At 39.4% G+C, this 26368-nt stretch overlaps 1 protein-coding gene across 1 annotated transcript; it reads right to left on the reverse strand.

Annotated features, from left to right (window-relative positions):
- Positions 1–309: 309 nt before the first annotated feature.
- Positions 310–25555, reverse strand: TEKT5 (tektin 5). The gene is given in 9 exon segments (XM_005441533.2): positions 310–352; positions 354–518; positions 3829–3983; positions 20631–20712; positions 21461–21675; positions 23569–23670; positions 24917–24981; positions 24984–25146; positions 25148–25555. Coding segments are annotated over 9 exon segments (1398 nt in total).
- Between the last annotated feature and the right edge of the window lie 813 nt (positions 25556–26368).

Consider the following 26368-nt stretch of genomic DNA (forward strand, 5'->3'; position numbering starts at 1 on the left):
TTGAGAAGTTTGGTGTTTTGGTATAACGTTTTTCTCTTGCTAGTAATTCCTGTTTTGCAATATTTGCCTGGTTATTTCAGTGCAGTCTGATTCTGTTAGAATAAGTCTACTAATCCTGTTTGAATTAGTAGCAGCTACAGCTGAGAATATAAGGTTGCTCGAAGGAAAGAGGTATGATATTAATTTTCATTAGTTTATTTCTATGGGACTTCATTATTTGAGAAAACAGAATAATAATGACTTCCTTTGGAAATTATTTACAACCTCTGCAAGTTTTATATCATGTGCTAAGGTATCAAAGGTTACTATTCAAGTGTAGCCAATGAGCCGTGGGGTGCTGGGGAAGACTGCACATGCCCATACACTTCTTGTCAATGAAGGAGTTTGTCTTCACAGAGATTTCATGTTCCAGCTTTGATTTGTTCAGGATCAGCATTTGCAGAGTATCATGGGCTTCTTGCAGATGTCACATTAAGGTCTGTAAGGTGTCATCTATAGTGTAAACTTCAGTGAAAAGCCTGAAAAAAGAGAAGGGGACGGGCCACTCACATAACCTCAGCAGTCCCTCACCATGTTCCTTTTTTAACAGTGGACAGGTCACGCGTTCAGGCAGGATTTGAACAGATGTTGGACTGAATTGATGTGGAACCCATTTGCCAAACTAGCTTGTGTAGCATCCATAAGAAGTGGTGATTTCTTACATGTGTTGACCTTCAGCAGCGGATAAACCCACTCTGATATACCTTTATAATTGCTACCTTCTTCATTTGCAGTCTCTCATTTGTGTAGCCTCTCTAGGGCTCCGTGGCTGTGTTGTGTACCTGTGTATGGTCCTGTAGAATAAGTTTGGGATGGATGTTACTGGAGAGTGTTGCTGTAGTTTGTGATAGCTTAAACTTGTGCAGCAGAATGTGCTAAGCAGTCTAGATTTGGCACAGAGGGATGTTAATTGGAACAAGAATCACTTGCCAGAATAACCACTGAAAGCTCTGAAATCAAGAATTTGTGTGAGCTGATATTAGCTGCATTTCTTCAGTGGCTTATCAATGAAGATGTGGCAAATCTTCCTGTGTAGTCACTGAGCTGGTAAACTCTAAATCTGTCAACTTTGTTTTGTCTAATGATCTATTAATTGCTTGGTGCACTATAGACTATATTTCCAGAATCCACTAACTTGTTTTGGGATAGTCCCAGTTGCTTCAGCACAGAAAAACTAGACTTTATTAATTTGTTTTCTGTCTAATCCCTTCAACTACAAAGTTGGCAGCACACACTGAGATCAAGTGCCAACATCAGTACTTCCTTTTAAACAAACAGCAAACTCAGATAACATTTACATGTTATGAAGAAGTGGTTCATTTAATATTTTTTTCCCCTATTACAGTTGAGCTATTGGGCTGAATTCCTTCTTGCTTTAAGCCACAAGAGAGAAATACACTTAAATTACTTAAAAGCAAAAAATCCTTAAAAAGTGAATTAGCAAATGCTTTTACTTTCTCAGCTAGGATTTTGTCTACAAGAAAATCCATTTTGAGACATGAGCTCTACCAAAAACTGTGGTAGAAAAAAGTGTCAAGATTTCAAATACCTCATCAGAACTTCTATCTCTAATTGCAGTTATGATGAACATAACATTCAATGATTTGGGCTAAAGCATCCAATGAAACCTGGTCTGGTTTAGGGAGCCGTGGTAGAGAAAAATTCATATGTATTGGAGGAAGGGAGAACAGGATATGCTAATTATGTGTCAGTACAACTACATCTAGTAAACAGTGTAATTGTATAAACATTTTGGTTAAACTATTAGAAATCACATTAGACTGACAGAAAACTTGTGTGTATGTTAAGCCTAAAACACTTCCGAATAGCTGTGCCACAGCTTGTGAAGCCCTTATATACCCTAGAAGCTAGTAGGAGCAAAGATTGATTCAGAACCCCTATGCATTTCTTGGTTTTAGGTATGTCATGTTAATGTCCCTTCACTCTAATTGAAGAAAATATTCAAGGACGTTCTGACATTCCAGTGACTTTAGATGAAGCTTCCAAATGTTTTTAGACGGGACCCTTTGGAACATCAACAGTATCACTGGCAGTTGTGGGAAGAAGGAATAATGTGACACCCTGCATTTTGGATCCTAAATCCAACAAGCTTTACACCTTGGATATGTGCAGTCCTGCTGACCAGATTGCCATAATCATAATGCTGTGGACATTTTTGTGGAAGAGATGGGAGGAAGTGGAGAGAGAACAAAACTCACTCTTGAGTATAGAACTGGAGTTGTATGTTAATATTTAAGGCAACCTTGTTTTGTGGGTTTTTCAAATAAAATGTTGATACTAGCTTATTTGCATACCTAATTGATGGTGCGGTGGTAACTGAGTGGCAAATGATCTGCTCCCATAGTAAATATAACTGCTGAGTGAATGCTACAGTCTAGTCAGAAGTTTTTCTGGTTTCTTACAGCTGAACTTCTGCATCCAGAACAGGAATGATTTGTGTGATATGAAGAGCCATGTGAATGAAATTATCCAAATGGATATAAAAGAATTCAGATACAAAACAGTATTTTGTGACTGAATAGATGGTGGAGAGCAGAGCATGAAGTTGAAGAAATCTAATACATGGATATGCCAAAGGAAATGTCAAGGAAATCCGATTAAGGAGATATGATGCTGGAAAAAAATGTATATTGCATTGTACAATTAATGGTCTAAGGAGTTAGAAAAAGTTAAGAGATACCAGTACAAAAACCCTATGATTTATTGCCACTCCTTTGTTTGACTGGAAGCTTTTTGAGCTGATAAAACATTGTTTAGGGAAAATAATATAAATACTCAGATTAAGCATTATGTATTTCATTAATGTCATTGTATGTGAAGCTGTTGAATACAATGGGATTTTGGTAGAGACAAAAATAAAAAAGGTAATGTTTTTCTACTTTTCATAAATATATGAAAAATCCTTTTACTGGACTGTGAAACTCCAGCTATGGGAGAAATCCTGGTGCAGTGTTTCTGGAGAAAACCCCACAAAGCATTTTGAAGACAGTATTTTAAATAAGACATACTCAATAGGGTTCTTTTGGATCACTGATGTGTTCAAACTGGATTGGAAGGAGATAAATGGGATTAAAATCCAAAAGACCCTTCTTCAGTTATTAGGGAAGGAAAGCTGGTATCTTAGACATGTATATCCAGAAAGACACGATATAAACTGTACAGTGGATCACAGCACATGGATCACCAAGCTGATGCCAGCATGTGCTGGGAAACTCCCACAGCTGTATAATCAAAATGTATGCCAAATGAGCTAATCTATACCAAGGTGATACTGCAGTCACTACATATTTGAAAATTAGTTGAGGCAGTAAGAGGTGCTGCCTCATTTTTATCTGCAATTGACTTTTTAAGGAGCTTGACCATTAAATAGCTTTTCACACCAGGCTTTTTTCTGGGATAACATGTTTCTAAAATTAGGTATTTCCTAAAGTGAAATCTTGTGTTTCATACAGAATGGAATTAAAATCAATTCCTAAATACCAACTTGGACATGAGACTTAATCCCAACAGGTATCAGTCACCAACAAGCAATTGAGCTCTCAACTGTCCTGGGGGAGGGATTCTACAGGCAACCACACACACTGAACGTTAAATGTTTTGGCCCATTATTTCAAGGTAGCTACTTGGATTTTACTTCTTCCTCCCACAATTTGTATCACAATGTAATGAATGTAATTCTCATCTCATCAAACTGATTCACTGTCGTTAAATTTCCTGTTCTTGAGTAGTCATTGAAGGAAGGGAAGGAGTAGTCTGGCCTTTACTTACTGAAGCTGAGGTGCATCCCAGCAGAGTTCTACATTGGGTCATTTAGTTCTTCCCTCCAGGTGTGTCTGAGCTACATTCAGTGGGTACTCCTTTGCCTTTATGGATCTCTCCAGTACCACAATTGTATTTTCTGTCTGGAAGAGTTCCTGAAGTATCTGAATGAAGCAGAACATTTTTGTAAGCCTCATGGTGCACAAAAAGTCAGAACTCACCCCTGCTTTTAAACACTGCTATTGGAACTGCTTCCATTCTGGCATGTCATTTTGTTTAATTTGGGGGAGGAGATTGATGTGAGGTTATAGTAATGGGATGGTTTTGTATAGTGTTGGCTTGATCTTGCCATTTCTGTAAAAGGACATACGGCAGTCAAATCTCCTAGGGGAGCCAGAAGGAGGGGCCTGTACACTTGTAAATCACATGAAAGCATTTAATGAAGTTGTTCCTGGAAAGCAGGCAACCAACTTCGGCTGAGAAATGCACCATCTCTTTCCTGTTATAAAACTGAGAAATTTGTAGGCAAATTGGCATACAAATTTATTGGAAACAGAAGAACAGCACTGAAATATTGTGATGGGGAAAATGCTAACAGTGTTTTTGTGATAAAGCCATTTTCATAGAGGCAGTGTTTGTAGCTCTACAGGGACTTATTTCCATTTTGCTTCATTATCTAATTTTTCTTCTAAATAAAAAAAAATCTGCTGCTTGATCTATGAACACTTTTGCAAAGGAAAAATGCTTAAGACTGTCACTTTCATTTAAACCTTCATTCAATTCTTATTTCCTTTTGCCTCATAAAAATTCAAAAGCAATCAAATGTCCCCTGAAATTGTTTCATACTCCAAGTATTGTGGGGACATTTGCTGCAAGAACATATGAACACAAGTCATTTTCATACTGAAACTAAATTCCCAACGTTTAGAAAACTCCACTGGGAGCTGTAGAGGGAAGACCAACTTCTTTTAATGACTTATTTTCTCTAAATGTGGAAGATATGAAGTGAAACGTCACCAAAAAGGAGTAGCCTAGGGAATTAGTATAGCACAGTTTTTAGTTGCAGGGCATTTATCGTGTAATCATAGTATTTCTGAGAATCCTGTAAGCACTTCCTGTATGTTTTAATCTTTATGAAAAAATGAGAGAAAATGCAAAGGAAAAGTTCTTCTCAGCCTTAAAAAAAGAAAGAAGAGAGGAAGTGTTTATATTCAGGTAACATTTCCCAGACAATTGATTATTATGTTCCTTTGCTTTAGCATTGCAGCCAACGTGGTGAACCTGTTCAAGCTTTTCCTGTAGACAGCTTTAAAATGGAAGAGAACAAATTGAAATAATGTAGTTTCTCAGCCAGTCTACTGAAATCAATGCAACTTGAATTTCAACGATGACTAAAAATGGCATAATGTGATTTAAATTATGCTGCTATTTAGATCTTGCCTACACACTAAGTTGTAGCAGGTTTGCTAATGATGTGTGTGGTTTGGAAATTAAATTAGTTCCCACTGCTGAAAGGTTATTTGTAGACAAAACCCGAAGAGTTAAGGATACCAGGAACCTGCACCCCAGTCCTAAATCTTTAAGGGTTTGTTGACACTGTATAGTAGAGCAATGTGAAAGATCTCCTGGCTAGCACTGTCCCAGCCAGTTTAACCCTTACAGCAATGCAACTTTGCAATAGATGAATCATCTTGGACCCTGAAGAAGTAGCATATGAACATGACCGTACTGATTTGAAGCCAGGTCTCCACACTGTACTGAGCCCTTTGGGTCCGAGGCTGGTTCTCCCAGAGCTAGCTTGAGGGCATCTTCATGCAAAAAGAAGCCTTTATTGCTTACAGATTGCAGGGGGGAAAAATCTGGTTTGTTACTGAAGGGAAAACAGTATGCAAGAAAGTGAAGCTAAGAGTAGTAAATTTCTCACTATAATTTTATTCTGCAGTAGTTCCTTCTTAATTAGGTAATTACTGTAAGCTAGCTGTGTTTTAGAGGAAGTATTTATGCAGGCAATCCAGTGCACTTTGGTAGCTATTTGTTTTGTAGAGGAACTATCTATGATAAAAGTGCTTTGTTAGATACACTCTTTTACATCTTGTCTACAATTTTACTAGTTACGCATACTTCTTTCTGTAGAGAAAAACCAAGGGAAAGAGATTTAATGAAGTTAAATGTCTTCATTATGCATCAAGCCCACATCCTTCCTTTCCCCTGAATGCACCAAAGATTCGGGTCTTCTGCTCAGAAGCAGAATTTGAGTAGTTTGTGCTGTTGTCAAAACTTTGTTATTTATAACCTCCCTAAGAGAATCCAGCGTGTGTTCATCTGTACATGACAAAGGTGAGGTCCGATCCTAGGCAGGCCACTGGTGATTAAGGGATGTATGTCAGGGAGTTTTACAAGCCTGTCAGTCCTATCCTTCGCTCCCACTGTTCACCTTTATTGCTAACTAAAAACGTCAACCTGTGGGGACATACCAAGGCTGTGAGGCAAAGAGTACACAGTGCTTTTAGAGGTCACCCGCTGCTTAGCAGGGTCCTCCTTTCCTGTGTTTATGTTACAGCTTCTGTCACTACAGTGGTGTTTCCCATGCTACGCCTTTCTGCGTGCGAGTGAGCAAATGCACTGTGGTACAGTTCAGTGGGGTAGTGTGAGGATGATGGCCTCTTGCATTAATTCTACTTACAACGTGGAGCAAGTTGTAAGCAGATTTATTTCTTTTTAATGAAAAGTGTACTTCAAAGTAAAAACAATGAAACAAAGCAGCATGTGTCTCAGCCCAGTAAGAACAGGGCAAAGTTATGTCTCCATTTCAAAAAAGATTGAGGGGCGTATTTGTTTTCTATTTATACTGGAATAGAGGACTTCCACTCTCAGTTCAGATTCTCAGTAGGACCTTTGTGATTCAGACTTTAAGCTTTATTGGTAGTAACACTTTCTCCAGCAGTCGAAAATGGTGATTCACCTTTGTGGAGCAAATCTATCAATGAAACAGTGCAATTAAAGCAGCCCAGAGCACGTAGTTAGAAGTGAACCATGACTATGAAACCAGCTCCCCAGAGCAATGCTGCAGTTCACAAATGCACTTATGTTATGGTTATGTATGTATGTAATGTGTATGTGATGTAGCCACTGTGCTGACGCTTTCTGTCCTGTGAAAATATGGATGAAAACAATCTAATTTATTCAGTGAGTGGAGTTAGGTTACAAGCTCTCTTATACTTACTAGTGTTGTTTGTTCTAATCAGGTTAGAGAAGAAGAAGAAATTAATATTTTCTGCGAGAAATTTTTTCTTGCCCTCTTTCTTTGTAAGTGGTGTAGGTATCTTGTGTTTATTCCACACTTGGAAGAAAAGCAGGAAGCCATCAAAGAGGACACAGCATGTGCACAGAAACATACTGCAGCAGACTCTAGAAGCATGACACAAATCTGTAAAAGAACCAGGGAAAGAAATTCAGTAGTCTTCAGTATTTCAGATAAGTGCCACTCCTCTGCCACAAATCTTTATCATATAAGGGTTGCCTATGGCTAACTGTGGCCGTTCCATTACTATATGACAATGCTTCTGTAATGGTTGGGTGCCTTTTACTCTTCCATTCAGCTTGCATGAAAAAATAAATTATATATCAGATGTATTTTTAAGATGCAGAAGAAAAAAGCTGATTCTAGTACAGACAGTACTGAGCAGGTTGTCCGTGTGTAAACTGTTCTCAGTCTCTTGGGAAGGCCATTTTCATTGAGCTCAGCAGAAGAGTGGTTTTCTGAACCCATGCTTTTCTCAAATCCTCTTCTGACACATTTACATGTGGCCATGGTGCAAGTACAATCACCAGACCACAAACCCATGTATTTCAAATTCAGTAGTAACATTTCAAGTACATGAATGTTGGTAATCATCAAGCCTAAGGTTTGTTTCCGTTCCTTCACAGCACTTACTATGCTGTGTTATCAGACAGCACCTGGCTGGGCCTCATTGCCCACTGTACACATAGCAAACACAGGTCTTCCTTTAGTGACACAGAAGTGAGAGACTATATTGTTCTCTCTTTTCAGAATACAAAGTCATTTCCATACAGAATGGCATATAACTGTCATAGGGCAATAGTAGTCTTATATCTGGAAGCGACTCAAGTATTTAGAGCTTGCACAGCCCACAAATTCACACAATGTTAATGTTTGAAAAGGGCAAGCTCTGAAGTCTGAATAGAAATTGTTTCTCTTTGTTGAGAATATAGTGGTTTGTTAGCTTTAAAAGAGAGCTTTCATCTGAAAGTCACTGAAAACTGAGTTGTGTGTCCGACCCTTATAACACTTTGTGTCAGCACAATGTGCAGTAGTAGCTACACTCTCGTGCCACGTGATTTCACTAGGTGCTCTGGTGTCCTGCTTATAAAGGTAGCAGTGATCTGCAAGCACATTATGCACAACCAAGGCAACTGATTAGTGCTACTGAGCAAACCCCTCATTCATTTGCTGAAGAAAAATATTGTTTAAACCTGCCTGTGAACTCAAAATTCAAACATAAAACTATGTGTCCATCTTTAAGCCTTGCTTGGCTGCATGTAAGTGGATGTGGCTTAGGTTCATTGTGTGTTCTCAAATTATTTCTTACTTTTTTTATCTTTTTTTAAGCACTGTCATTTAAGACATACAAAGAAAAATGGCCTCAGGGGAACCACCTCCAATACATCGCAGAAGCTTTGCACAAACAGTTTTCAATTACTCATTCTGGCCACGCATTGGATAAAATGATTTAGATAATCTGCTATACATAAACGGATTGGTGGGGAGGATCACCAGATAGTGTTGCACCAGTCTGCGTCATTTCTGGATGACCTCCAAAGGCAGGAAGCAAAAACAACAAATGCTGAGCAACATATTCCTAAGAGTGCGTGGTGAGGCATTGGCTCAGGCAGCTGCCCATGCGGAAACTTTCCCTTCCAGGACATGAGTGAAGTTTTGTGCTGCAGCGTTCTTGAGAGCTTGTAGAAAACTGCGGTCCTGCTGTTCTCTCACTTCACCAAGGCTGTGATTTTTATAGGCTGAATACAGTTAGACAGAGAAAAAGCTGCTGAAGTCACATGTTTCATCATGTAATCAGGGTAGCCTTATGTACAACATAAGCATTTTCAAAATGTTACAGTCTGACAGCTATCCTTGTTTCTTTATTGTTTCCAAGGTTTTCTTAGTGTTTAGTATCCAAATGCAAAAAGCAGCAGCCAGGTGATATGGTGGGAGGAACACTCTTGTGCCTCCTCATTTTGTAAAATTCTTCTATATTTTGCCTGTCAGGTTTTTAAACTTTTTTCATCCATGTTTCCATATTTCATCCAAATTATTTTGTAAAAGTTACATTTGTTGAGGTTCTCATACTTAGTTGAATAGTGTAATTGTGACTGATTTCACAATTATTTTTAGGGTATATGACCACATTATTTCAAAGTTAAACTATGATATCTTGCAGTCTTTGGATTTACAAGTATAACCTAGATCTAGAATCTGAAATTAATTTCGACCTGACGGTTTTTACTGTCATGTTGTAGACAAATTCTTGATAGAGATTACCATGCCCCTTGCTCTTGTTTTTAGGGTTTGTTTGGGTTTTTTGAAGCTTAATTGCAGGTCACTGCTTTATGATGTACCAACTTTTGTTTTGTTTTTAATCAGGTGGTGGTGTGGAACAGCCAAGGAATCTCTTAAGAAGAATAGCACATTTAAAAGAAAAAAGACCACATTCCTCAACAGAATGTGATATCAGCAGGTAATGCATTCAGCTAGTTTAACTGTATTGAAGAAGAGTTAGAATCATTCTGAGCAGTAACTTCTGTGCATTTGTTGTGTACACTCATACGGGATGACAGTTTCATAGTGCGAAGGACCAGTTTAGTTTGTGCCTAGAGAAAATATCTTCAAACCAATGCATTCATCAAGCGTATCAGGAGTGGGGAGATTGTCTGGATTTGGGAATATTGCAAGCTTTTACTTATAAAGCTTCATAACAATGACAATAGGGCTGGCATAAATACAGTCAGCAGATCTGGAAGCTAAAGTATATTATATGCTCTATGTGTGCTAAAGGATATCTGTACAATCCCCGATATTCTCTTTGTAATTGTCGTAAACATGACATTTTCACAGAAAAAAGGAAACTATCAGAATGTAAATACCATACTTCTAAAACAACGAAGGCTTTAAATATACATCTGGACATTTAATCTGTGTCCTTACACAGACTGGCCTATTCAGCATAGATCAAAACGAAGGACCCAGGGACCCTGGGCCTTTCATTTGGTCAGTGTAACGATTTACAACCTTAAAAATCCTCCTTCTACTGAATTCCAATATGCATTTTTTTACTTTAATTTCTGAAAATAATCCAATCAATTTCACATTTATATGCAATCAGTTTCTATTTATCTCTTCCACTGGTCCTAGAAATATACAATATGTTTATTTTAAAACAGCTTTATTAAAATTAAAGGGGAAGAAAACCATGGGATCATTTAACTTGGCCTGGATTTTCTAAAATATTTCCAAAATAAGAGGAAGCCATAGCTATACACAGGAAAATGCTTAACTCTTTGCTACACTTTTAACTATTAAGAATGAGAATAAGTCTCAGAGTTCTGTCATATTTCTCATCCATTTTACACTGTATCATGCTTTCAGATGCTGCAGAACCAGCAATCTTAGAGTGCATCATCATTTAGGAGAACAAAATAAAATGCTAAGTTATTAATGTGTTCTTGCTAAACCTGGTCAAAGTAACAGTAAAACAGGCAGTTTAAGCCTTGTGCATGCTCTGTTTTGTCTAAAGGTACCTCGAGAGAAGGGTATAAATCCCTTTAATAGAGAGATGTCTCTGGAAGGAGGCAGTGCCAGCGAGAAACAGCTATGTCTCATGCAGCTGTTCTATAACAATGATTCTTGTCAGGAATGAGATTCTTTCCAGTTACTAATGAAATCTCAAGCCAGTCATGGCAAGCTAAATTTGCCCTGACTTTAGAGTCAATGCAATACGTTTGTCTCGTGACTCTTTGCAGCCTGAAAATGCTTCTTTTCTAAAAAAGCTTCTACATGTGTCCATCTCCATTTCCTTCAAGGCAGCCCTTTCTGAGAATACGGAACAGTTTTTTATAAATACATTTGAGCACTGCTGCTTTGAACCAAACCCTGTTTGCTCTGCCAAGCCTATATGAATTGCCTGAGTGCAGGGGAGGGAGCAGTAATGGTAGCAACCACCTCAGTTCCTCACATATAAATGTTGTGGCAGAAGGAAGTCATCTTCTGTATTGATTCCAGCAAAGTCTCACATCCATTCAATCCAGGCTGTCTTTATTTAGCAGCTATGTGTCCCTCAGTGTGAGGAGAGATTTCTGTTACTTTGCAAATAAAGACAGTTGAATTCACGACAGCCTGAATACATCCTGATGTGCAATGGCTGTCACTCAATTAGGGGAACTCTAGCCCTCCCCATTTCATGTTCCCCTGAGGCTAATCCATGAAGTGGAGCATTGCTGCATGGCACGTGCTGAGGAGGCAGGCTTCTCCTACGTGGTTTCTCCACTCGCCCATAGTTTGTGCTCTGATGTAGGCTAGGCAAGTCTTTATGATTTTGTGAGATTAAGCAACAATTTTAGGAGAGAGAAATCTGGCTTTGTCTTCAAGTGAGTGCCTTAACTTTCATCTGTAATTTCTCTTGGTTTGTAGGCAACAGTCTATTCCTCGCTTAAAAAACTATTTCCTCCTTCAAACAGGTTTTTCCAGGCAAGTTTGAGCTGCCTACACCACCAGCACACACCTTCCCAACCACTTCTGAGTCACCCTTCATCTGAAAACTTTACTCTCAGATTCCAATATTAAATGATAAGATTAGCTGTATACCCAGCCACCATGAGTAGGTATGAAAAACTGTAAATAACTGAGATTTTAAGGCGTAAAAAGAGGAAGGGGAAAAAGCGATCAACAAAAATACATTTAAAGGTTATGCTGAGGGTACATTGGGGTCTGAGATGAAAGCTTTTGTGTGGCAAGTGCCACAAGGAAAGTTCTGCCTCTGCTATACTCGTCTCCTTCCTGCAGCTCACAACACTGCTACACCTCTCCTACGTGCTTCTTGCAGGGTGCTTCCCATCACATTTTAGTATTTCTTTGTGTTTCTGTTCAGAGGAACAGGTTGTGTCCTTTTCAACAGCCATAGGAGGGCTCCTTGCAGAACTTCTGGGATAAGAAATTTGAAAACTATTTCAGAGGCTGGTAGGCATTTTGTGGTTTCATTGCCACTGAGGTTTTCCTGTCTTTTGCTCTATTTTTTACGCTTGTTAAAAATAAGTAGGTTCATCACCTTGAATTAGGAGAAAGTTATGCAAAAATAAAATCTATTCAATTCTACCACCAAATAAACATGCTCGATAGTTGCTAAGACAGGAAAGTTTTTTTCTTAAATTTATAAGCAAATTTAAATGTAATAAAAATAATGTGGAAAGGATGGAGACTCTGAGGGGGTAACTTATTTAAGAGATGGAGTAACTTACTAAAACAAAATACTGTAGGCTTTTCAGGTATAGAATAAAAATATACCAGGCGAAAAGGAAAGTGAGAGTTAATTTCTGTCATATAATGGTGTAACACACTGACTTTTCATACCCCTGTGGTAAAAAAAGCAAACAAACAAACAAAAAAAAAACAACCCGTGAAAAAACAACAAACAGAGCTGTTTCTAAAAGCATGCATTCTCAGTGAACTGAGTGAAAATACTCAGAATCATGGCTACTCATTTATTCGAGTAGGCGGTTACTTTTTCATGGGTTTACTTAACCTGTACCTGTTTTCCTAGCATCTTTCTGATCCCTGTGCTCCTGGGTAGTGGAATAGTAAGCTTGGAGGAAGGGTGGTGTTGGCTACTCTGCCTCTGGACATAGAAATGCTTCTGAACACAGTACAGGTGTTGGAGCCAGCAGGAATAATCTGCTATTTAGGTATGGTGTAAATACTGGACTATGTAAACATGTCACTTGCTGTCTGCTCTGACCAATTCCCAGAGGTAATGTGCGTAAACATCCTGCCCTATTGGTCATTTCCAGGAGACTGAAGCCAAGGTAACTATTTATGTTAATATTAAACTTTATGGAAAAGAGATGCAAACATATTAGTGAGGGTCTGGCACCATGATTAAAAGGTTTTCTTTCTTTTCCTAAAGATTTGTGTACTTTTACACCAGATGGAAAATACATTTACCAAACTAAGTGTTTCTTGAGGCATGCTGAAGACAACATACCATCCTTTTCTACACCGAATTGCGTACACTACATTTTCTGTCATTAGACTCTTGCAGAATATTTGCTTCCCCAACCAACCACATGCTCTGCAAGCACCAGCAATGATGAAACATAGAGGAGCTGTAATACCTTCTTTGGTTTGTGATCTAACCTTTGCCAAATACCTAGCTAGGCTTTCTGGGCTTCTGCCTCTAGCATCTCATGTTTCCAGGGTTCTGCTATCCAAATTCTGGATCAGTCTTACATTGTTATGACCAAGATTAATCCCAGAATCAAGTAAGGTAAATTAATCCTAGACTTCTGCAGTTGGGACAGAAATAGAAATGGGACATTTTCAATCTTACGGTCAGAAAGAAGTCATAGTTATGCATTAAGTCTGCACAGCCTGCAGGTCACTGGTCTATCATGTAGAAATTCCTCTTTATAAGCCAGTGCCTGCAGAGAGATCAGAGCTTTCAGGGAGGACCATGACCTTGATTTTGAGTCCCTGGTGCTAATGAAGCCATCTCTCTGTGGTAAGCTGTTGCAGTGATGAATTCCTCTGCTCTGAAAAATAAGTGGCCACTGATTCTTCTTTTGGTTTTGTCTGCTTAAGCAAAAAGTCTTTTATTATGATTCTTCTTTCTTCTGTATAGATACTTGCAGATTTAGCAAGTTCTCTGCCCCTACCCCAACTGTTATTTGAATAAGCTAAACAAAGCAGTGTCATCTAGTGCTGCTAACATCACCTTTTTCTGCCTGCTAAGGAGAAAGTTGAGGAACTTTATCAATTACTTGCTTTCTAGTCCTTTAATCATTCTTGCAGCTGTGATGGCTTTGGGGCTTTGGACTTGCAGGAGGAAATGCTCTATACCACACTCTTGCTCCCACATACTCAGTCTGATTGCCACTGTAAAGGTGGCAAATTGTCTTACTTGTCTAGAAGAAAATCAAGCAGAAGTGAGCCAGGAATAATTTTACATAGAAGTTGTACAGTGAACTGGACAAGGACACGTATAAAAGAGGTTTTTAAGAACAGTGTTTCCCTTCTGCATTTGATAGTTTCCTGTTCAAATTATACAAAAGCAATTTAATCCTTTTTTACTGTTCCCCTATGCAAATCACTTCCCTGACTTCTGATAGACTTAGGGTTGGCAGCCTCACCAGCCAGCTTCCCCAAAAGAAGTGGCAGGCAGGAAAAGCCAAACGGCAGACAATGAAAATCTGAAGTAAAGGGAACTCAAGACATTTTCCTGAATGCATCAATGAAGTAACACTGAGAGCAGACAGCAGCTGGACTGAGAGTGCAGAAAAGCAAGTGAGAATCACTGACAACTAGTGCTCTTTGGAGACTTCTGTTCTGCTGACTTGGTTACTTGATCTGAATTTGAAGCCTGTTCAGTATTGGGATTCAGACCAAACACCGAATAGAATAAAGAGTAAAAAATACATCTGATCTGCCCCAAGACAAGACATCTGTAAGTTGCTAAACCATTCCTCTAACTAAATGCAAATTGTTTAGGTTTATAGTAAAAAATGTGATAGGACAGGTAACAAAAAAATGATACTGTATGCATGTTTTCATCATGTGTGTTGTCTGATGACTAGAAATTAAAAGCATTTGGTCTTGCTTGGACTGTTTTACTTTTTCAAATGCCTACCAGAAAAAGCCCTTAGGTGTATCTCTTGGTTTACCTGGCTTGGAAAGTGTGTATAGCTGACGTTTTTTTCTGAAGACTGTATTTTGTTCATGGGCTTCTAAATATGATGTGTGAAGACTCTATAGTGTGAATCTAGGTTAAATTCTGTGACAGATCCTCAATCAGTTACAACAGGAAAATTATTGGAGTCTGTTATTCAGTTGTATTTCAGTAACTCAAGGTAAATGGTGCAGGAATATGCTAGAAACTGAGGTACAAGTCCACCAGCAGTACCAGAGGCAGACAAAATGCTTATAAAAAGACTGATGTGCAGTTACTGCTCAGACCTGTATGGTTCGTAGCCTGAATGGAGACATGATGTCATTGATGGAGAAGGACTTGGCAAAACTGCCGTAATGCCCCGTAGAAGGTACCGTGGTTTTACTTCTTCGCATTCCGTGTATCTTTTGGTATATAGAACACACTTTTCTAGACATCAAGGAAGACAATATCCTGAAATGAAACTAAACAGAATAATAATGGATCACTGGCTTTCTTTACTTTTTTTTTTTTTTTTTTTAATGGGAATACAAATTTGGTGGTACTTAGGAGGAGAAGGAAGTGCTGGAAGGACTGCTTTAGATTGTTCAGACAGAGCCTTTGATAACATAACTGTTATCAACTACTGTTGAACTAGAATATCTACTCAGCAACATCCTCTCGAACAGCAGTCCTGTGAAGGGCTCCTGCAGACAACAGCACCCAAGAAAGGAGGTATAAGATGCAATATGCACAAATGCCTACTAAGGGGAAAATCTTAGCTCTTTAGAAGTAACTAGTATAGCAAACTGGAAATGGAATTTTAGCTTGCCTGAGTAAATTCAGAACTAGCTAAATCTTGTTAATTCTTGTCTTTTTATTCCTGTTTATTGTTTTCCAAATGATAAATGAATAGCACTCTACTCGCAATCTCACAAGTGATATAATACTGTCATAAAGCAGAGGGAAGAAAGGCAGAAAAAGAAAGGGCCTTTACCATTTCAGTACAGCAACACAACAATATTCTAATAGATGATTACCAGAGCAATGGCCATATTCCTTTTGGTAGTGGACTTCCTTTAACAGGTTTGAAGCAATGACATTCTTGCACAGAAATTCAGGACTGTAAACATGTGGCCATAAAGCCATTATACATATAGGCAATATAAACTAAATACATAAATATTCAGGTCAATAGAAACATTTTGAGTATGTAGGTGACAAGTGCTAACCATACCACACAGCATAATCACCACCACAATATCACTGACAGACACTAGTATAGTGTACTGATCCCAGAGGTTTAAATCTAATTAGATGAGTTTTTACAAAAAGCTTCGTTCCAAAGGAAAACTAAATTTTTCCAGGGCCAATAGATGAAGTCTACAATGTAAGACAAACTGTTCCAGCTGGCCCTCTATGTTTCTGAAGAGCTGAGGCAATAGGCATTTCGTTTGTATTTTTTAACTAGCTGATCTTTCATGTGCAAGTGATATAAATCTGCCATTTCAACATAGGATCACTCTTAGATCGTCACCATATTCACACTATTTATTCTGTTACGTATTTTTTGATTCTTTCCTTTTTCGGGGTACTGATTTTAGAAACAAACGGTTTCAGAGGTTCCCTGTAGGTTGTTTCATTTTTCGTCTGGAGAAGACTTTGCTGTTTCACAAATCAGAAAAGTATTTTTCATTACAAAATGGCTCCAGACCTTGTTAAATTAATAGCTTTTCCTGGTTCCAAGATAGAAAATCTTTTCTAGGCTCATATTCCTTGTTTTATGGAGCTAGCCTGCTTAGCTAGGAAAATAATTAGGCAGAAGGAAGGATGTCTCAGAGTGGCATTTATTGCTTGAGAAGTCAGTGCAAAAACAGTCTTTGAAAGATTGATTTTTTTAAAACACAAAAAAAGCAATTGTGGCACCGACTGTCTAATCACTATTGGATGTGAAGGGAACAGGAGCTGTAGTAGCTGCATTTGACTATAATCACATCCCAATGGAAGAACAGAAGTGTGGTAGAATTTAAGAGACAGCCATTAGCTGTCTTAGTAAAGCATATCCTAGCAATATTTTTTCCCTGATTATTACAGACTATACTGCAAGCCTAGACAAAGAAGAAACAGCACTCTTATGCTTACCTATAGATAACTGTTAAACGAACCCTCACTCCTCACTTCTGCCCTCGCTTGCCTTCTCCTTCCTCTTGTCCTTTCGAGGTATGGGCATGAGCAAGAGAATTAACAGGATTTCTACCATATAAGTTCATCCACATTTTAACCAGAAATGTTTTTGCTCAGTAAACCTATTGTATTTTTTTTCAACAGCACTGACCAGCCTGAATTACTCCTCACCAGCATATATAGTTTTCTTCTTCTCTAGTGTTTTGTCATTCTGGTATAACTACATTACTATGGAGTTTGTGATGAGTAAAGAATCTCTGCTATGCATGTGCTAACTAGTAACTTAGCAGTAACAGCATCATTAATTCAGAGTGCAATCTTATTTGATACTTTTTTCAGGCCATGCGTACCATCAAACTAATTATTCCTTCAACAAATATGATTACTTGAGTTTTTCCAGACATTATTTTCCAGACATTCCAGAAAATTATTGCTATTTTACGGTGTAACGGTATATGGACATAAATACCGGGTTTTCCATTATGTACCAGTTGTCAAGAGTTATGTCATAGTCTCATCTGGACTCCATGACAAAGTCCTGCTTGTACGTTGTTATCTTACAAGGCACTTTGTGATTCCATATGTGCAGCTTGTGCTACCTTTGAAAGCATTAGAAAAGGTTAATAGAGGATGTGAAGAAAATGTTCTCGTGGATCTAAATCCATGAGAAACTTAGATGGATAGCCATTTCAGGGATAAAGTGCTGTAGTATGCTAGATCATGCACAGTCCAAAACACACAAAAAACTACATTCAACATTTTTGATGCTCTACAGGCAGGGAAAAAAAACCCAGACATTAATTTATGTACTGTGACTTAACACATAATTAGCTAGTTAGTTTGCACTTTCCTAAGAGTCCCTAAAAATAAACTGAAAATGTCCTGTATTACTTATGACAAACAGAATGTCAGGAAAACTCTATTGTTTCCAAGTGTGCATTGAAAAAGAATAAACGAGTGAACATGAGGCTCCTCTAAAAGAGAAAGAATCTTAATGGAAGCACTTACTGAACTCTGACTGAAGTCACAGGGAAGTATGACAGTGAGCCTTGCTAGCCTGAGATGTTTCCTGTCAGTACATGGGCAGCACCTCTTGGGAGTTTCAGACTGTATGTTCCACAATTCAACTAACACAGTTCCAACACATCACTTACTTCAGTGAAAGCTTACTGAAAAGGTAATACAGATAGAGATTAACACAGGTCTGTCTCCTCCAGTGCCATTTCTGCTTTGTATAATGTAAAGGCAGAATAAATGTTTGAAAAGTTCAGTCTGACCCACTCCAAAATATCAGGCTGTTTCTGACCACAACCAGGCCAAAATTAAGGCTGAAGACATGCAAGTGTATTTATCAAAAGGAAAGGAAAACTTGGAACTTAGGTGTGAAAGCTGTACTAATGACGTTTTCTGTGTAAATACTTGTAAATTTCAGTTAATTTAGGGCTCTGCTCTTGCTGCTGAAAAATGAAAGTGCAAAAACTTCTTCTCTCTAAACAGATAAATGTGCTGCTGTTTGTGGGCCTTTTTATTTACACACTTCCCAAAGTTAGTTCAGTGTTTGAAAAAAAAAAATAGTTCCCGTACTGTTTCTGTATCAGGACATGGCAAGGGATTATCATCGTTAAGTGTAAATGAACGTTGTAGCTGCTGACTGAAGGTCTTAGAGGCCCACGTGTCAACTCCAAGGTAACTAGTTTTATGTTTTGCTGTATAAAGAATTGCCTTTTCTTAAATAGTTTTTGTTTACAGAGACTTAAAAATAGTTTTTCAGGATCAGGTATGAATGTCAACAACACAGCTCCTTCCTGCCGTTAACAGGCTAGGTGATGGTCTGAGTTCACACCCGCTGTATCTCAGCTGAGATGTGACTCATTTCTCTGTGCCAGGTTTCAGAGTGCTTACGGCTTTGATGGGTTATTACATTATTTAGTATGATCTCCTGTACATTGCACACCATCAGATTAGATTTAAATACCATCTACTTTTGTGATTTGGGATTCCAAATCCCCCCAAAAAAGGGAAAATATCGTTTATCCTGGGGAAACAGATCTTTGTGTCTCCAACCACTTGAGAACATGAGAGAACCTAGTATGGGGAAAATGAGTAAGAAAACGAAGGACAAGGATTGTTACACAGTTCTTCAGACAGCTCTGGTCTGCTGTCGGAGCAGCCCTACCTCATGAGATATGTATAACTTACATAATAAAGCATGTGGCTCTGACCCCCTAGCAGCCTTCTTCATCAGAAGGAATGATAGCAGGAAAATGGATAAGGCACTGACTCAGGAGTAAGGAGAACTGGAATTTTCTCCCTGCCCCAACACTGTCCTGCTGTGTCCTTCAGATAAGTATCTCCATCCTCTTACTTCTCCGTGTGTTAAAATTAACACATCTGCTTTAACTTGCAGGGCTATTACAGTTAAATTTAGTAATATCTATGAGACAAACAGAAATGGCTCTGCCATGGCACAGCCTATGAATATACAGAAAAAGACTAAATATAGGGCTCCTGCACTGCAAAATGCCACCCATGAATGTTCCTGCTGCCATGCCCTGTATGTAAACAAACTTTAGGATGCTTGGTTGCATGTCCAAACATCAAAAATGGTCATCATCATCATAATTAGATGAACATAAATCCCAGACTCAGATCTTTCCAAAGAAGGAGCCTGCAAGGCTCTGAACTTGCAGCCTGAACCCCTGGCTTGAAAACTGCTGATGCAGCATAAGCTACTCTTTGGAGTTCAATTCACCGCTTTCTGTAACGCGTTGCTTAGCCTACTAGATCACGTCCCTCTTCACCCGGAAATATTTAGCATATTTTACAAAAAGGCACAGATATTTTACTCATCAAATTGAAAAGCTGAAACAAACTTTTTTTTTAAGAATTATGCCTGTATGTTAAACTCTGCAGGGATAGGTCACTATTTTTTGAGTTTCACATTTACTCTAGATTTTAAGTGAACACTGAGCATAAATATTAAGCGATGCAAAAAGAAAAAACTAATATACTATTCTTCCCAAATTATTTGGAATTCTTTAGTGCTACACATTTATTTAGGCAGTTGCCCTGAAAAGTTTCAGGTAACCAACCTGATACCATAGTAAAGTGCATAAATCAGTGTACTAAACCCAAGCTGACATGGCTTACAGCTACTGATCCAGACAATCTCAGTGTACTTTCTGCAGAGTATTTGGGTTTTGGGGTTGGTTTTTTTCCCTCTATGGTCTGATGGATTACATTCATTTTCTCATCAGAAAATTAAATTTCCCATTAGGAAATTTCCATCTTGACTATCTGAAATACTTAGTACTTCATCTGTTCTTTAACATTGCTTTTTCAGACTGTAATTTATCCTGCTGGCTCTATTGAGGCAGAAAACACCTGCTCTGCTCCCAAGTGCTGCAGGTATGTCTCAGTCTGCCAAATCGTTTCAGGAAAATGTTAATGAGAAATGGCATTTCTCTCGATAATGGTTGGTGAGAAAGCAAAAGGGCTGTAAAACTTACCCACATGAACCTGCTTTTTACTAGAGGTGACAAGAATAATTTTATTCATTGCTAATCCTAAAAGTATGTAGTGTTACTAGAGTCAGCAGAACGCCTGCCAAGTTTCCTTCCGATATGCTCTCATTTCAGTAGTGAATGAGGTGATCTTTTAATGAAAAGCAGAACATAAGTAAACAAATAATACTGACACTTTTTCTGCTTCCAACAAGACAAAGCAGTTACCATTTGAGATTCTGAAGTACGTTCCCTGTTCAAATACTGCTACGCTACAGAGCGATAAGGGAACCAACAAGTCATTAGCACAAAAACACTGCCCTCTGTTGCAAGCTGCCTTCTGCTACTGCTTTTGGGTTGGATGCAGGTCTTGATGAGGCCACCACTAAGAAACAGTTTTAAAACTGTGTACGGTTGGGACGGTTTAGTTCAGTAATTTTACTTTGGTCTGTAACGCTAAAGCTGCACCAAACCTTTTTGACTATGCTGCTTAATGCATACCTCTGTATAGCTTGATGGTCTAATTTAAAAATAACCCAAGCTATTTTTACAGGAAATACATATAGTTCTTGGTGTACACTTGCGTGCCATTACCACGTGGTGCTTAACTGCACACCTTAGCTGAATTTTGATTTGATTGGATGCGGTTTTGGAACCTGAAGCCCACAGAATAGTGTAAATCAAAACCAGAGGGAGACATCTGCACAAAGGAGCTTGAGGGCAAGGAGGCAGCTGCAACACGGCTGAAAGTGGCCATCCTCGCTGAGAACCGCAGCTCACTGCGCATCAGTGCTGCAGCCGGCAGCTCCTGCCTGACCTCCAACAGCGGCAGCTGGTAAGAGGCAAGAATAAGTCAGGATGATGGAGGCTTTCCTGCCAAGGAAAAACAGGGCCATAGGGAGAGAGAAGCCACTTCTTTTTCTGCATCACTTCTCCAAAATATGGCTAGGGGTTGCGCTACAATCAGGCTCCCACTTACAGCAGGGAGCACAGAAAGAGAAGGCTGCAATAGCCACTCACGTCCCATCTGCTTTTTCTACTCCATGGTAGAAGTTGATTCTGTCCAATATGTTCCTCAGGTTAAAGCACTTCTCATCAATAAAATGGGCTGAGGTTTTGTCAGAAAGATCCTGCTCCAGGGCATGATGTACATCTCTGTTGATGCTGTGAAGGTGAAAGCCTTACCTTAATCTGAACCACTTTTAATGCTGTTGTGCTAAATGAACAGCTAATTGCTTTCATTAGCTTTCTACAGTGCTTCGGTTCACAGTTTGCTGGCATTTGCAGTGGCTTGAAAGCCTTAGTGCTGTAAGGTGGCTGGAGGGAGCTGCTGTACCAGCCGTTCCTTCCAGCCTCTAGCAAGCATTCCCCAGAGACCTGCCTTTAACTCACGGCTTTAATAATGTTTGTCATTTTGATGACAGACAACCACAAGGATGAAAGACAACTGCTAGTTGTTGTGTGGCATGAAGGAAAGCCTCAGAAAGAAAGGGAGGACATTTTCAGTGATCATCAGACATCATTTGTTTTAGTGAATTTACCTTTTTTATTTTGCATTCTAGGTGTTGCAACCGTCCTGTGTATGTTAAATGCAATGCAGGTCAAGAAAGGGTGTGTGTTGGTCCCCCTCTTCCTCAGTGATACAAAGTTGTATCTTTTGACTTGGTTTTTTATGGCTCCTTATATCAAACATGTTAGTAGATTTTATTGAATGGAGTCATTCTAATAAACATAAAGTCAAATTGTGCTTGGCTTAAGTGTGAAGATACTTGAAACATGAACCTTAATCCATTAAACTAGCCTCTCTAACTACTTTATATTTTTCTAGAACAATACAAATATTTTACTTGTAGGGGAATAGGTAGAAACTATATCTGATTTCAGAAACAGGCTCCCTAAGGAAGTATATTGTAGTATTCTTCAAAACTGTACATATTAGTCAAAGAAATTCAAAGCCAGGTTCCACTCAGCTTAAAATAAATAAAAACTACTTAAACCAACCACACTGAAAACTATGCAAACACTGTAATTATGGTTCCTCAAAGAATGTTATGGTGTCCCAGCCCCTTTCCTTTTTAAAAACTCTGGTTTAGCCCAATGTACCGTCTTACCTAACTGTGTACAGTTTTCTGAGTTTTGAAACAGGGAATAAAGTGTTTTAAATTATTTGGAAGTCATTAAGACACCCCAAATTTGAAAATAAAGGTGCTGTCTCTGTACTTGTACGGTATTTTTAGGAGCGATAGCAGCTTTCGGAACTGACTTTCTCGTTACTGCAAAATGAGCCTTTGGTGTCCTTTATTGTCACTACCTAGCTTGCTCCATAGTCAGAGCATTGCTTGGTGAGATCAGTCAAAGTAGCCTTTACTTTTCATTTTGAAAAAATAGTTTTTTCATCTGTCCATATGGAACATTTAGCAGCATTTCATTCTACTATGAATTTGATTCCGAATTCAGTGCTGAAATACTTAAGCTAATTTATATTAGCTCCATGATTCTTCACTAAAACTCTAAAACACCAAATTGCGGGCTGTAGGCTCTGAGCAAGCATCTTGGTTTATCCAAGTGGTCTGCACATCCTTCTGTATCCAGAAAAGTGCGCTAAGCAATGCCATTGTCCCGTAACGTTCTTTCATAGTATTTTTGTTCTCATACACATCCAATATAATTTTTTTCAAATATGTTAGTAAAATGCTATTTGATTAATATTTTTTGTTTAAAAGATTTAGCAATCACTACTATCCATCTCATTTTGTTTGTTCAGTAGCACTATATGTATAGCAAGACAGTAAATCAGCATTTTATATTGTAGGCCCTGAGAATTTCTGAGATTTTATAGACTATGGCCCAGAGACCAATTTTGAGAAATGTTTCTACCTTGTTTTTTATAGGATCTGGGAAGATAGAACTGAAAAAGACCTCACAAAGATGCTAGGCTATTCCTTTTTGCTCCAGGAAGAATTAATAGAACATTAACCATCCCCTACATATATATTTTTTACCAAATTTCTTCCTCTTTTCTCCCCCTCAGTCTTCCAGATGAATGAAAGGAATAAATTATTGCAATATTTTTACCCTGACAAATATTTAGTTGGATATTAGTTATTTCCACATTTTGAAAAATTAACTAGTAAGTCTGATCTTACCTTTATGAGGTTCTTTTCCACATTGTCATGAACTAAGTCTATACCCTTCCACTTCTCACGGTGGTGCAAGCATTCTAGGGTTACCTGCAAGCAAACAAACATTTGCAAGAAGCTCCGTACTGCGTTGTGGAGTGTAACCACAAACCTTGCTGAAGGTGCCACTGAGCTGACACGTCCATGGCCATCTGTTGAGGGTGGAACAGAGCAGGAGGTGGTTTCATTGCGCTCAGCTGATACATCTTAGAGGCTCATTCCTCCTTCCTGTTAATACAGATTTTGAAGGACTAGCTGCCACCATAGCTGCCATTTGATTACCTGCTTACTAATGTGCAGCAAGGCCTACACCTGAACATGGAACATGCCCAAGCTTTGCAGTAAATTGTGTAGTTTAAAAGACCTGTGTTGTTCTACACTGATCCACAGCAAAATCCTTTAATCTCATCTCCCTTCATCCTCCCTCAGCCAATGCCAAAGTTTGGCGGTTTCGTACCTATGCAATAGAATACTATAACTACAGTCACTGCGCAGGGAATTCAGTTAACCTGCCCCAGCAGGCGAACTTTACTCTCCACATCTCATCCACTTGTTTGAACCAAACTAATGAAGGAACCAGCATTAGCCGGCACGCAGCCTTTCAGCAGAAAATGTTCTCTGAACAGAAAGCGTCCTCAGCCTGCCACTCTGAATCAGTACAGATATAGACAACTAAAAAGGTCCTTATTGAATACAGAATTTTGGGGGTTTTATTCATACGTGCCTAGAAACATGGTAGACAAAGCTTCCATCAGCAGTATTCCAGACGTTCATCAGAGAATTTACACTCTGGTTTTTTCATGTTTTGAGTTTTTACTAGCATCATTCACTGACTCTTACGTTACTGTGGCTCTTTCTGTTGCAAATAGTTTGCCTTTAAGATTTCAGAGAACTTCAAAATGTAACACAAATGATGTGTTATCCCGAATGAAAATATTATTTTCATCAAGCAATAGCAGAAAATTCAGGGCTAGGTAAGCATGTTGGGATACTGCAGCTTACAGGGCCACCTTCTGCTCTCCTGTGGTGTGCTGAGCTGACCAGCCAGTGCCTGAGGGAGGCTTGGCCTCCTCCAGCCTCAAGCAGAAAGGAAGAAAAAGACGGCATAGAAATGTCTTGATAGGTTCCTTTGTTGACTTTGATATATAAAGCCCATGGTGGCCAGGTTTACTTCTTACTGAGGGTCACGATTCACCAAGACCTGTCTTGATAAAAGCCATACCAGTATTCCGCAGAGAAAAAGCCATTTCCTTTACCCATCCACAGTACAGCCATGAGATAACTATGTCAAACCTACCTCCAGTGCTCCTTGCATTTCACGTGCAGCACGTTCAGGCTGGTTCTTTTCTGTTTCCAATGTTAGGTCTCTTTCAGCAGACACTTTAGCTCATAGATGAGCTTAGATCTCCAGAAATCAATGTTGGAGTTCCTCTCCCTCAGGTTTCTTCTACTGTCTTCTTGCATCTGGTAAGTCAGTTGATCCTTATCTTGCACCAGTCTCATTGCATCAGCATTCAGCCTAGCAGCCTAGGTACCGGGAGGCTTCAGAGCCCTTTAACTGCAGCGTGTTCTCCTGGTGCCAGTCACGGGTGCTGTCGCGGGCGTGCAGGGAAAAGCGTAACGCCGGCACAATGGCAGGCAGCCGCCCAGTGGGATTAAATTGCTTGTCAGAGCTGGGAGGGACCGAAACCACTTTGTGAAGAAGACTGGGCCTCCGGGAGCTGAGGCAGCAGTAGCCTGGCAGGCAGTGGGACCAATAGGTGTCCTTGCTGGTGCTGGTGGGAGCCAGACCCAGGAATGGGCAGCGCTTCTTCATGTCACAGTACCTGGCTAGCTGCGCCGTCCCCAGAAATGCCTCCTGCGCTGTGCTCGGGCAGCTGCCCAGGCTGTCCAGCATCCCCAGCTGCTCTGAGCACCCCAGGGCCTCCACTGCCATCGGGGCTGCACAGCGCCTTGTGGCACGGCAGAGATGTTGCAGAGCTCTGAGGACTGTTCCAGCTTGCCTGCAGGCTGAGACCCACCTGAGCCCCAGCTGTCCTGTCCTGGGGCACGTTGTTTTTCCCACAGAGAAGCAGTGCTTTCCCCCCCAGAGCGGTGCCGTGCGTGTTGGGACCCTGAGGTCTAGGCATGGTGTGAGTGAGACTATTTGGTTGTGGTACGGAGGAATTTGTCAAAGGCTTAGCCTGGATGGTCTGTAGGTTTGCCTTCAGTGAGCTTACCCTGAGCAAAACAAAATAAAAGTTTTACTTTAGAGTGGTTCACGTGTATCAGTTGGTGGCTGCAGGGAAATGCAGCAGCGGAGACAAGCCTGAACTGAAACGCAGACTCTGGGAGTCATCTCTTACAATTGTCTAGTGATCCAAATTGACCAGAAAAAAAAAAAAAATAAAAAAAAAAAGGTGTAACTATCTCGGGCTTTGCCCCTCCCCTCGGCTGTATTCATTTTACATAGAAAGTAGAAAAGATGGGGAGACCTTCCTCTGATGACGATTTTCCTTCACTTTAAAATGTTGACTAACTTCTCAGATAACTTTTCTAACTTCTCCCTTCAAGCCTTCTGGCCTGCCTGGCAAAAAAATGTTTCTGAAATCCAGTGCTGTAAAATTGCATTGTGACCTGTCTTCTGTGCCAAGAATTGTGAACATAAATAATTATCTTTAATTAGGCACTATATTTCACTATCCTAAGAGTCCTTAAATCAGCACAGATTTCCTCTAGGTTGAACGCAAGACAATTTCAATTGTTTCTT

The sequence above is a fragment of the Falco cherrug genome, chromosome 4 (genome assembly GCF_023634085.1).
Source record: "Falco cherrug isolate bFalChe1 chromosome 4, bFalChe1.pri, whole genome shotgun sequence".
Lineage (NCBI taxonomy): Eukaryota > Metazoa > Chordata > Aves > Falconiformes > Falconidae > Falco > Falco cherrug.